This window comes from Condylura cristata, unplaced genomic scaffold, assembly GCF_000260355.1.
Source record: "Condylura cristata isolate star-nosed mole 26May11 unplaced genomic scaffold, ConCri1.0 scaffold00007, whole genome shotgun sequence".
Taxonomy (NCBI): Eukaryota; Metazoa; Chordata; class Mammalia; order Eulipotyphla; family Talpidae; genus Condylura; species Condylura cristata.
In genome coordinates, this window is record NW_004567108.1 from 23553081 (window position 1) to 23566258 (window position 13178).

General features: G+C 37.2%; 1 protein-coding gene across 3 annotated transcripts in view; it reads left to right on the forward strand.

Annotated features, from left to right (window-relative positions):
- MCTP1 (multiple C2 domains, transmembrane 1) overlaps window positions 1-13178 on the forward strand; it is a 435421-nt gene that overhangs the window by 357057 nt on the left and 65186 nt on the right. For all 3 annotated transcript variants that reach the window (XM_004678130.2, XM_012721941.1, XM_012721942.1), the window contains one exon: window positions 3481-3534. In XM_004678130.2, the coding sequence (XP_004678187.1) occupies window positions 3481-3534 (54 nt within the window). The remainder of the gene's footprint in view (window positions 1-3480; window positions 3535-13178) is intronic.

Below are 13178 nucleotides of genomic sequence, written 5' to 3' on the forward strand. Positions count from 1 at the left end.
AATGGTAAACACTTTACCAAAAAGTCTACTCAAAGATATGAAGAATAGGTGATGCGTTTATTCTATCGATTAATATATCTTGAGCACCTATTATATATACTATATGCACTCTGCTAGACACAGATCTGACACCGTTCTGCTTTTTAGCATCTACAATATGATGGTGAGTTCTGAGGAGGGGAGCTGTTACATACATTCTTAATGTATAAGTAGCTAAAATAATTGAGTTTATACGCAGGAAAAAAGAGTAATGTTTATCATTTTCTTTCAACTAGCTAATACATAACTATGTAGGTAATTTTTGCAAAATAATCATTTGCTCTAAAGTGTATTAGTTCTGCCATATTGTATACCTCCAATATTGGAAAGTGTAATATTTATTAAAGATGAAATAAATAATAATGCCCAAATTTTAAAACAAAACTGAATGTAAAATTCAAAACAATTTTTTTTTTAGATATACAAAGATGTAGTCATTTAAAGAGTATCATGAGGGTTAAGTGAAATCTTTTTTAAAAATTTTATCTTTAAGTGCAAAATACACATGATGCAACATTTTCATCTGAATCTTTTTTTTTATTAAGATAACATTGGTCTATGATACTGTAAATTATTAAAGGCATAGAATCATGCCCTCCAAGTATATGTTACCACACCCTCAGCACCAAGCCCCTAAAAGTCCTCTGTCACAAATCATCACACCTCCCTCCCGGCAGTACTTCCCCCCACCCCATAATCCCAATTCCACAGAGTTCTAGGGTTTGTTTTCAGTTTGGCTTTATCTTATCCTTTATTTTGTTTCTCTATATTCCATGTCTGAGTAAACCATATATTCCACATACGGTGTTTGTCTTTCTCCTTCTGACTTATTTCACTGAAATAATTCCTCTAGTTCCATCCAAGTTGTCTCAGAAGACAAGCATTCATCTTTACACACACACACACACACACACACACACACACACTCACGCACACACACAGCTGTAGTATTCTATTGAGTGTATATACTCCACACCTTCCTAATCGTCTGTCCTTGGGCACTTAGGTTGTTTCCATTACTTGACTATTATAAATAGTGCTGCATTGAAAATTTGAATAATGAATACATATATCCCATCAAATTAGTGTTTTGCATTCTTTAGATAAGTACTTTGGAGTAGACTTGCTGGATCACATTGTAGGTACATTTTTAATATGTTGAGAAACCTCCATTCCATTTTGCAGAGGGCTGAACCAGTCTACATTCCCATTAACAGTATGTGAGGGTTTCGGATTTGCCACATTCTTACCAGCACTTGTTGTTTCTAGTCTTTTTGATATGGATCAGTCTCACAGGAGTGAGGTGGTATCTCATGTGGTTTTGATTTGCATTTCCCTGACAATAAGTGATGAGAACTTTTTCATGTGCTTGATGACCATCTGTATGCCTTCTTTGGAGACGTGCCTATTAATAATGTTTAAATATACAGTTTATCAGTGCTGAGAATATTCATGTTGTATAAACAATATCTAGAATTTGTCATTCTTGTAAAAAGGAAACTCTATAGCCACTAAACAAGGGGAATTATTTTGATGCAACACAAAATACCAAAATATTGTGGCTGCTTTTCCAATTGAAACTTCCATCACAAATAACCCAGCTTGGAATAACCTCAATTATACATGGTCAGTATTAATATCTGTACATTTATGGTGTGAATATTTCAGTGATTGAATAAATCCAACGCTAACTTAAAGGGTTATTAGGTGGACCCCTTTTAGATTCCACTGAACTTTTACCTTCTTGAGGACTACTATGAGTGTCGATGAAGTATCTGTATATTACTCATCTTTATATTCCAGTACCCAGCAATCTGTGCTCTGGCAGGGGGCTCATGTAAATGCTTATAGAGTGGTTGAATATTTTATAGTTAGAATGTCAACTAAGACTGAATTGCTTTGCATGTTCCATAAATAAGTATAAACTCTCAACAAATTTCTGTAAATCACATGACTATATGGCTGTGGTTCTTTTGAAATGCTGACTATCCAAATGAAAGACCACAACATCATACCACTTAATAGAAGGCTTAAAGGATGACATTAAATTAAGGACAATCTCATAGGCTGTCAGATGCTTTTGGTTATATATCAATTCATAAGACCTAGAGGTTTCCTTTAAGTTCTTCTTTTCAATCAGTGAATACTTTTAGAATCTCGAGAAAAATTATTAGAATTACTGAAAGTATTGGTGGATCAGATGTAATGCTTAGTGTAGTAGAGTATTAGTTATGGAAGCTTTTGTTCATAGCATAGTCCTATCTGTATTATTAAGCCACATGAAAGAAGGCTTTCTGTCTTCAAAAGTTAAGAGCTTTGAGAAGTTTTCTAAAAATTCAATAACCATGTTTACTCAGAGATACAGATGTAGACTAGATAAAGAAATAGAATCACCACAAGAATTATAAATTATTTCAAATGGCATAAATACAATCGTAAGTTGATCCTTACTGGTATAACAATACCCCTCATCCCAAAGTTTTTGAGATTTCTGGTTTCCATGGAGTGTGTATGTGTGTAAATGACTTTATTTTGGCTTTATAAGTCACAATGAAATACTAAAAACAAAATAAAATCTCTTTCATGATACCTGCAGTTATATATTGATTGGGGCAAAAGGAAGTTATTTGGCAAATTCAAAATGGCTAATCCATTCTGCTGAAATAAGTAAACTAGGAATCATTAACAAACTGCACGTGTATATCCATGTGCATGTTTTATGTATACATATTATGTACATTTAATTAATGAAGCCACTGCTATTCTCTTTCAAGAATGATGTCCATTCTTACCATTCTCATATAACCCTTATGCAAAATCTCAGAGTATTAAAATTAGTTTCATGAAATCTACAAAGTCATAAACTTCTTCCAGAGATCAACAGGAGTTAACATTTATACAGAAGCAGGCCAACTTTGAGCCAGGAAAGCTGTTGTTAGTTGTAGTCATAGACAAGCAGTGTGAATCAATGGACACATACAGATTTTTATCTCAGAGTTTGGTGAAATGTAACTCAGAAGTAATAGAAGTAATAGAACGGTGGGTGGGAACAGAAAAAACTAGCAGAGCTGTTTGCTGCTTAGTTATCTAGCTCCAAATTTAAAATGACTGATTAATATAAACTTTGGAAGAGTAAAAAAGAAATGTTCTGATTTACAGCAATGCCTCAAATGAATGTTAGTTTACCTTACACATATTTCACATTCTTTAAGTTGTCACAGAACATTTCACACAAATTGGGTTCCCCTGACTGGATTCAATTCCCTTGTTTAATCAATTAAAGGTATAGCATTTTCCTAATCTCTATCTCTAGATCAAATATTCCCTCTCAGCGCATCTGTTTCATATGTTAATAAAGTTTTCATTTCCAAAAGGTTTAAAATGATGGAACAAAATTCTCTCCTTTAAGAGCATGAAAATGACTTCTGTTTCTGTCTGCAGGTAGTGGAGGACATATTAGAGGACGAGGAAGAAGAAGATGACAAAGATGACAAGGTAATTATCTTTCCCAGCACTTGGGTATCTGGGGATGGAGAAATGTAGACATGACACTGTTTTCACAGACAGTTAAAAAAAGGAGTTGAAGTGTTTGAGTCCAGAAAATTGGACAGTGCTGTTTATCATCCTAACAATGCCACTGCATGTTGCAAAGAGGGAGAGAGAGAGCTATAAATCCTCTCCGCTTTTGTCCAGAGCTGGGTCAAATATTTTTCTGCCAGGAACAAAAAAAAAATAATAATAATTCAGCTTGTCTGGTACTTGATAGCTCTCGTGAAGATAACAGCAGTGACAACTGTTTTTGAAGGGCAAAAATTTGTCCTATCTTGAGTATTACAAATCGGGCTACACTTTAGGGGAAGAGAGAAGTGAGAAAATAGCAGTCTGCATGTTGAACATGGAAATTGTCATCTGTAAGTTTTGAAGAATTTCTCAGCAAAGGAGCACATGTGTGCAGAGGGCTCCAGAGGAGATCGAAATAATTCCAGTAGTTCCTGCCCTTATCTAGCCTGGGAGTGGTGTCGTGGCACCTCTGTCAGTAAAGCATGTTCAGAAAGGCTCATGTTTCGATTGCCAGTTGACTTGGGGATGGTGGCTACGGTAAATAACAGCTAGTTTCTGGAGTGTGTGGGTTGGTTGTCCCCTTAGGAGATGGGACGACTGGAGCAAAGAATTAAGATGAGCTTGCACCAAAGCAGCAGTGGCTGGAGTAGGAAAAATAGTTCTCTGTGGCAAGACAGGTAGCGATGTTGGTTTATTGTCATTTGGGGACATCTCTAGATCCAAGATTTTTAAAGTCCTGGGGTGAAATTGGAAGGGAGAGGAAAGAGTGAGAAGAGCATTCATTAGTAACACATTGTTCAGCGCGTAAAACCAGAAACTGACCTTCACTAGAATCTCGCTGACTTCTGTTATAGTAACAATGAGATTTTTGAAGGAGAAAAGCAATGATTCTTCATTTTTGCCCTTGACCTTTGATTCCAGTAGAAATGTATAGTTATAATCCTCTGTAAGAATCTGTGTGCTAGAAGCAAGCATTGGAAATGTAAGAAAAAATAAAAAACAACTCAAAAGTGATTAGTTAACTTCCCAAATAACTTTTTCCTCACTAATAATCAATGCTAGAAAAAAGAATGAGAACATACATGTCACACACACACACTTTCTCCCATCTAATGCTATTTTAAACATTTTTAAATGAATAGAGATTTGATGTGAATTTTTTCTTCTATACATCACTTAGTCATTAACAACATTATCAACAAACACTAACAAAATCTCCTCCCAGCAAAAACACATATGTGCTTGTTTTTTTAAATGTTAAATAACATAGCATACATTCTGGCAATAAATGATATGATTTATTGTGAAGGTCAGTAGTAGAGCTGTAGAGAGCTTGTATTTTAACTCAGCATGCCAGCTCTGAATCATCATTTCTCTGCTGATAAACACTGAGCTGCTATCCATTGATGACCATTTTCCCTTCTTATTGCTTCTTTATTATTAAAGCCGCCATAAAGACTGTCCCAGCAGCAGGCATTTCCCCAGAAATGTTAATAAATGGAAGCCCTCAGTGAAGGGTAGTACTTCTCCCAACCTCTATTTCTTTCTTTCTTTTTTTTTATTTTTAGTTTGCCAGCTCGTTGATATTCTTTCTATACCACTCATCTCACCTTTCTGGAAACTTTTTCTTTTTAGTGTAGATTTAGAAGTGGGAAACAGCACACCTGTTTAGCCAGCACACCAAAACATAGATGGCAGGTAGGCCACACCAGGGGCGAAAATAACACCCAAACTCTGGACTGGCATCTATCGTACCCTAGCATTTGGTTGTCTGAAACTGACATGCTGGTTTTAACACATTTCAGATCTTGTTACCAAAGTGGACGGAAAGTAAGTGCTTAAATTACTATGTGAATTCAACTGTATCCTTCTGTAAGGTTGTGGACAATGTGCCTTCCATTTGGAAAGATAGCACCTATTTTTCATAATTCCAGTGCTTTATTTGAATGGTATACTTTTTAACAGATTTTCCTTTTTTAACTTATACAACTGACAACATAAAAATCATATCTGAACAAATAGGAACATCTCGCATGCAGTAATTTACAATACACTCCTCAACAGAGGAACGGCTGTTGAGTGGACTTCTCGAAATATAAGGTTCTTTTACTATAAGAAATGGAGATAGGAAAGATCCTTCAAGTTTCCAATTTTCAGCTTCCATTTCTTGACTGGCTCTCACAGCAGTGTTACGAGTCTTGGCTATCAGTGTGTCTGAATGGGAGAAGGGTAATTTCCTACTTTAAAAAATTCATTGGTTCCTCTATTTAAAGTTTGTGTATAGAGTCATGCGTAATGGAATTTCATGAGAAAACAAATGTGGTTTTTGCCATACGAGCAGGTACTGGCCTCTAGCTCTCATTATTTCTCTGTTTTCTCATCTGGTATAATAGTGGGGTCAGGTCAGTGGGTCCTCTTATAGGATAAAAGTAAAAAAGATTAATAAATGTGCCAAAGCCTCACTTTAATTGAACCTGAAGCATATGTTGCAAGTATGTAAAATATGTCCCAGATGTTTCACCAGGCCTAGTGTCTTGGCTTTCCCTGATTACCACAAGGCAGCTATTAGTCCTATAACCTTTGGACTTGGAGGTAAATGGGGTATTACGTGGCTCACAATGAGAGCACCTGTTTTCCATTCAGCAAAGACCCCTGGCAGGCTTTGCCTAAGCCTGCCCATATGTTTTCACTTAGCAGATTGTTGGGCGATTATGAAAAGTGTCTTTCTTTAGAGCCAGCATTGATATTAGTCACTCACAATGAAAGGGCAAGTCATTGGCTACTTGACAAGGTCCGTGTGGGCACCCACTGAACTTGTTTATTTCATTTGAGCTTTGAGTGTTTTCCCTCAGCATAATTATAGGAATAGAAAAGACACAGGTATACAAAGTTAAAGCAGATAGAGATGATCACTTAATATGATGGGTTAGTAATAGCTTTTCTCTAGTGTGGATTTTAGCATTTGGAAAGACTTGGGTTAAAGTTGGTAAAAGTGAAATTATGACTTACTTGGATCTCAGAGCTTGTTTGTCCAGATGATGGCCTTTTGAGTATTTTTTTTTCATGAGTTCTTTCTTTTTTATTAAAACAGCTAATTGTGATTCAGGCTAGGGTTTGTGATCTTCAGCCTTATTCTCTAGTCTAAAATCCATTCTCTACATTTGCTTAAATCTAAAATAAGGTGATGGTTTTCAAAAAGGCAGAGAATACGAATTTTAAATAGCAAGTCGTAGTCATGAATCATTGACTTGTTAATATTTTCACTTATCTGCAGTATATAGTAGCCCTCTGCTAAGCTGGGGATGAAATTTTTCCGGAACTAAATGTTAAAAAGACGTCATACTGCCTTTTCAGTCTACTTTCTTGTAGAGCATTCTCTCAGTCATCCACCTCAATGTCAGTTTGATCTGAATTTTGATCTGACACCAAAGCCTGCCTTTGTGGCTAATAGAATATCTTAGTAAATAAGGTTTAACTAAATTACCTAGGTGGGGATATCAACAAGCCATATAATAGTGTTTTTCACCATGTTATATATGATAAAACTGTGGTCAATCTGCATAATCTGGACATCTAATTTATAAAGATCAGCCTTGGCTTTTTTAGCTTGAAAAGTTTAGGCATGCTTCCCACGGCGTGGTCTATCCTTGTAATAAGATCCAGCTGCAGTATCAGGAAGCCGAAGATAGAATGCAGGTTTTCCTCAGGAAAAACATGGATTCAAATGCATGGCATTCTAGTAATGTTTATTGATAAAAGATATTAAAATGTTCAGGCATTTATGCTTACATTGCTTCTCCTTTTTCTTCAACCATTATGTCAAGGTTACTGTGTTTCAAGATAACTAGATGCAATGAATGAAACATATCTGAGTACTTCAAAATGCACACAGCTTGTTTGCTTTAATTCTTGAAATCTGTGTTTTCTGGTTTGATTCTCTAGCCCTAAACATGTATATAATATACCCAAGATGCATTCATCCCCGCATCTCAAATCAACTGTGAGGGGGGAACAGGGAGATAACATTGATATGTGATATAGAAGATTTTAATCTGACAAAATGGCATTTTCCAGTTATATTGAATGAAAAACACTGCATGGTGAGGAAACAGATCAAAGCTTTAGAAAAAGCAGAGAGAGGCAGGATACAGGAAATTTTTTTTTTACATGATCCTAACTCATGTTAAATTAATTAATTATATTAGTTGATTGGTTTTCTGTTGCTGCACATCAATTTGCCATAAATTTAGAGGCTTGAAACAATACACACTTATTTGTTCTCAGTTCAATAGGTCAAAATCCCAGGCACAGCTCTTTTTTGGCTTTCTGTTTCAGCGGTCACTTTTCATGACCCTCTCAATGGAGAATTTTCTTGTGTTGAATTTCTCACAAACATAAGTCAAATCTTCCTTCTGGAAGTGCTCAGTCCCTTCTAAGGATCATCTGATTAGGTCAGGCCCCCTCCCTCCAATATTACCTAATCATGGGGATAATGATCCCATCATATACCCAAATCCTCCGCACACCCAGATTATTCAGAATATATGCTAGGAGATGGTAATATCAACAGCCATCTATACTCACCCACACTCTAGAACAAAAATGGAACTGTCTTTGTGTTCCTCATTTATACCTATTGCTAGGTTGTGACGCAACTATCCTACAAAACAAATTAAGAAAGCCTGCTTGCCTAGCCATGTCCCTTCAAAAATTATAAGCAACATCTCATACCAGAGGTATAATTTATTATCATAGTACAATATATTCCACTTGCTTAGTATCTAATTCTCTGACTTGAGAGGTAGTTGGTCAGGCAGGGAGTCCAATGGACTCTTACCCCTCTTGTCTCTCAGGGAGAAGAACAAGAAAGAATAAAATTGGCAAGAGGCCAGCGACATAGATTACTCCTCCTCTTGCTGCTTAGAACTACTGAGACCACTGTGGGAATCAGTAGAAACTCTATTTCATCTAGGGTCACAGCAACTTTAAAATTGGAGGATCATCAAGATAGTGCCCCAAACCCCACTTCACTGGTAGCTGTCCTCAGCTGGGTGGACTTGGAGGTGTCACCCCTCAAGACTTCAGTCCAAGCTATATGGGGATGGTCATTGGATGACAACCTTCCACACCATCCTGGTGCTTGGGGGAGGGCCCACCAATTGGTCTAAGGTACATGGGAGGTGTATACCATAATGGGAGGGTTTGTCAGACTGAGAGGTAGGGTTAGTCAGATTTCTTACTCAGGAGTTTGGGAGTAGGAGCCTGCCACATGACGGCAATCAGGCATTGCTCATCCCAGGACTCCCTTGCTCCACAGGAGAGCTGAGATCTCTCATGATCTGCCCTTCTCTGTGTAGTCCCCAACACTCAGCACACCCCAGCCCATTCTCAACCTACTCCTGCTAGTTTCACCTTCTCATTTGAAAGTGAGGAGGCTGTGGTTCAGTCACCTTTAAGTTAGTTACCAAAGGTGAGGTAGAGAATAAAGGCCCAAGCCAAAGATAACATTCAAGTTATCTAAGTTTGTCATTTTAAGACTTCCTTAAGAGTAGGATTCCCAAGAAAAGACATATTAAGGTACAGCTGCAAATTACCTCATTCATGATCTTCAAGTTTTTGCAGCACAGAGGAGGAACGTATTTTCTGTCCCTGGTAGTGACTGTTCAATTCTATGTTTCCACTTCTCACCGTTCTCTGAATGGTAGGTTGTCACAGGACAACCTGCCAGAAATGTTCCTGGAGCCTGTCAATTTGTTATGCTACATGGCAAAGGACAATTCTGGTGGCATCTGGGTTGAAAGTGGCTAATCAACTGACCTTGAAATAGGAAGATTATCCTGGCTTATCTGAATGGACCCAATATAGTCACGAGAGTCTGTACAAACAGAATATGCAATCAGAGTCTGCTGGTAGCTGGCAAGCACTTGCCCACACCCAAACCCAGTGATAGGACCTTCCTGGGGAGAATGAAGAGCTGATGAAGCAGCTGGGCAACCAAAGTGACAGGCATGTCTGGGTAATAGCTCTCCAACATCCAAGATGTCAGCAAATCTGTGGTTCTTGTTTTCACCATCATTAACTAGATCCAGAAAGAGAACATTAAAGAGTTAATAAGAGAGGGCCCTCCCTGCTGGCCCAGTGGGTTAGGACACAGCACTGCAAGTGAGCCACAGCTGCTTCAGTGCGAGTTTGACCCCTTACCCACGAGGTGACCCATATGGCGCAGCAGACTGCTCCTGACTCACCCACTGCTCCCCTCAGCAATGTACTTCATCAATATGCCTGTTCTGCTCCCCTCTCTGTTTCTGGTGAATCCTCTAACTTCCCCTATACCGCACTTCTTTATGCATAATAAATCTTTTTTAAAAAGAAAGTTATATAAAAGCAAGAAGTAAAAGTTGCAGGATCCCTGAGAAAATATGTGCCTTGCATCCTCAACAAACATAAGGAGAATCTGTAACAAGACACAGTAGTGGAGGGGCAGGTATATCTGCTGTGGGAGTGCATCATGAAAGCTGGAGAACCCACATTAATAAAACACAAGTTGGCTGCCGTTGAGACGAGAGGTGGGAAGCTACTATTACAAGTGGTGAGGATAAAGGAAAGAGCCACAAGCCCAGAAATGTTAGAAATCTCTGGATGCCGGAAAAGGCAAGGAAATGAGTTCTCCTGCAGAGCCTGCAGAAAGCTATGCAACCCTAGCTATACCTTGATTTTAGCTCAGCGTAGACCCCATCTCCAACTTCTGAACTAAAGAACTGTGAGATTGAATTGTATTGTTTAAGCCAAAGCACTGTGGCAATGCATTATAGAAGCAAGAGGAACTAATTTAGATGCCTTCTGACTAGGTTTTCTATACATGTGCAAATATATATATACTGTTATATTTTTTTTTTTAGTATCATTGACATATACTGCAATAATAACACAGATGAAGACAATTATGTTAGCAGGACTAGGCAATAATTTAAAAGTGATTTTATAAAAGGATTTTAACCATCTTTAAGATCTACAGAAGGTTGAAAAAATAAATTAAGAAAGTATTAAAACCTGTGCTCTGACAATAAGCAGGCAAGATTCAGAACCAAGATGGCTCTCACCTTAAATTACTATTTTTCACATTACCAAGCTGCAGAAAGAAATATCATATTTGGACCCAGTATATCATAATCTACTGCCAATGACCATGAACTCCTTGATAGTAATTTCTAGATGCAGACAAACCAGGCTTCTGCTGTCCTCATTGACCTAATGTATAGGAACATCATCATGAGAAAGAATAATATACTGTATTTTAAAGCACTACATCTAAGCTTCTACCTTTTCCTTATTAACCTGGACCTATAAATATAGCCATATAGTTCTTTATTCTGTATGGAAGCTAAAAGCACTATCCAACAAAGCAAATGTTTTTATCCAAATTACCTTAATTATTATTGCAAAATGGGAGCAGCTAGTACCTGTCATTATTATAGATGATTACTTTCCTCTTTGGGAGCTTCTAATATTCGTCAGTGAATGGAGCACAAGCCAGGGATGACTAATTCATTTCAACAGAATTTTACTTCTTTACCATCATCATTTATTTCCCTAAGATGTTTCATTCTACAAAATTCAAGGACACCTAGGTAACAAACACTTTGAGGTTTTTTTTTTATTTACTTATGCATAATTTACTTATTGATGCATAGGTACAGGCCAGAGGTGCGGGGTGAGAAGATTCACCAGAGACTGAGTGGGACACAGAACAGGCAGATCTACTGAAATACACTGCTGAGGGGAGCAGCGAGCGGGTCAGGAGAGGTCTGCTGCACCCTGTGGGTCACCTCCCTGGCTGGGTATGGAACTCATGCTGCAGTGGTTGTGGATGACTTCTTAGTACTAAGACTTAACCCCTTGCACCTCTAAAGCAGAAATCTGAAAAAAGCTGTAGAATTTGTCCCCAGAAGAATACACATAAACACAGGGAAAAATCTTTTCCATTGTTTTTTTACAACAGAAATTAAATTATTTTACAGAAACTATAAATATTTTTACAAAGTTATATGTCCATTGTTCTCACCATATTTCTCTTGTCATTTATGCTTACTTTTTTTCAAACAACTGAGATAAATGTAGGGTTTTTTTTTTTAAGTAAAAATACAGTTTAATTCAGCTCAATCTTAAACTTCTAAAGGAATCTTTAAAGTTTAAAGCTTAAAGCTTTGGCTTTAAAGTTGAAATTATGAAGAGGTTTTGGCCACAGGAATAGGCTTGTTGTTTTTCATAATTGTCTGGCTATGACTTCAGTTTCATGGCAATAAATACTTAAAACGCTGACTTGACAAAACAGTAAAAAACAAAACGGGAACCACTAAGACGTCTAAGACTTTATTAGACAAAGTTTAGGCAATGGCAATCCTAGACTTCGCCAAAACCCTTCCTGGAGTCATTTTGTTTTGGTGAGAAGCTCTTTTGAGAAGCCTGCAACATTAACGCTTCATCATTTGAAAACAAAAGGGTCAAATATTTTCATGTTAAGGTCATTGAAAGCAGAATTGGCTTTCAGAGTTTTGAATGATTCCAGCAGTCTATGGGTTTCTACCTGTAAACTAATGGGTAAACTTTGTTAGTCTTTATTCCAGTTTTTGCTAAAACAGTTTTCCAGCCTTAGAATGTTTGGATAGATGTCTATCTTCAACATATTTTCCCAGGGTGGCAGCCAAGCTAAAATAATTTAAATGGAAACATTTACCTAGATAATTTGGCAAGGATATTCATCAAGAAACCTGTGAATGGTCTGTTTCCTGTTGGATTATTCTAATAATTGATTTTTTTTGCCGCCCCCCCCCCCAAAAATTAGAACTTTCATTTCAGGGTCAACCAAATGTTTCAAGAGAGGTCCTCTGGAAAGCTAGTTAACTTCTATATTGCATCAGTGAACGTCCTCTTCTACTCCCATTTCTTGACGAAGTCTCTTGAAATAACAGTGTGTCAGCCCTGGTTCTCAGGAGAGTTGACAACATTTGTAGAAATAGACATGATTTTTTCAGGATAGCTGGCAGAGTCCTTGACACTGGCTGACACCACTGCCTGTTGAGATGAGGACATGTTTCTTCACCAAAGCAGCAGAAGCAGATGTGTTGCCAAGCATCACAGATGCTCCATCTAGACCTTGAGTGCCAAGATTTTTATTCTGCCTGAAAGTTTGTTTGGCAAAGATATTCTTTGCCATGTTAAAAAGACATTGAATCTGCAGATTCTAAAAGGACATCACACATAGGAATTCTTCCTTGATTTTAAGTACTTGCCAATGGAAAATGTATCTATTTTCATTAAGTTGAACAAAAGAGAAATATTAAAGAAATTTCATAAATGCTGTAGTGTTGACATAATTTGATGAGAACTAACTTCTAAATATGTTATTGCTTCATTGAATTATTTCTAGTAGAATATGGGTTATTTTTCTCAGTGAAACAATGAACTCAAACAATGCTTCAATATAGATCTTTTTTCTTGAGGCAATTATATAAAGAAAAAGATCCACAGTGTCTGATAGGTTAGATACTTCCAACTTGAGCTATCTTTCTAATTTTATT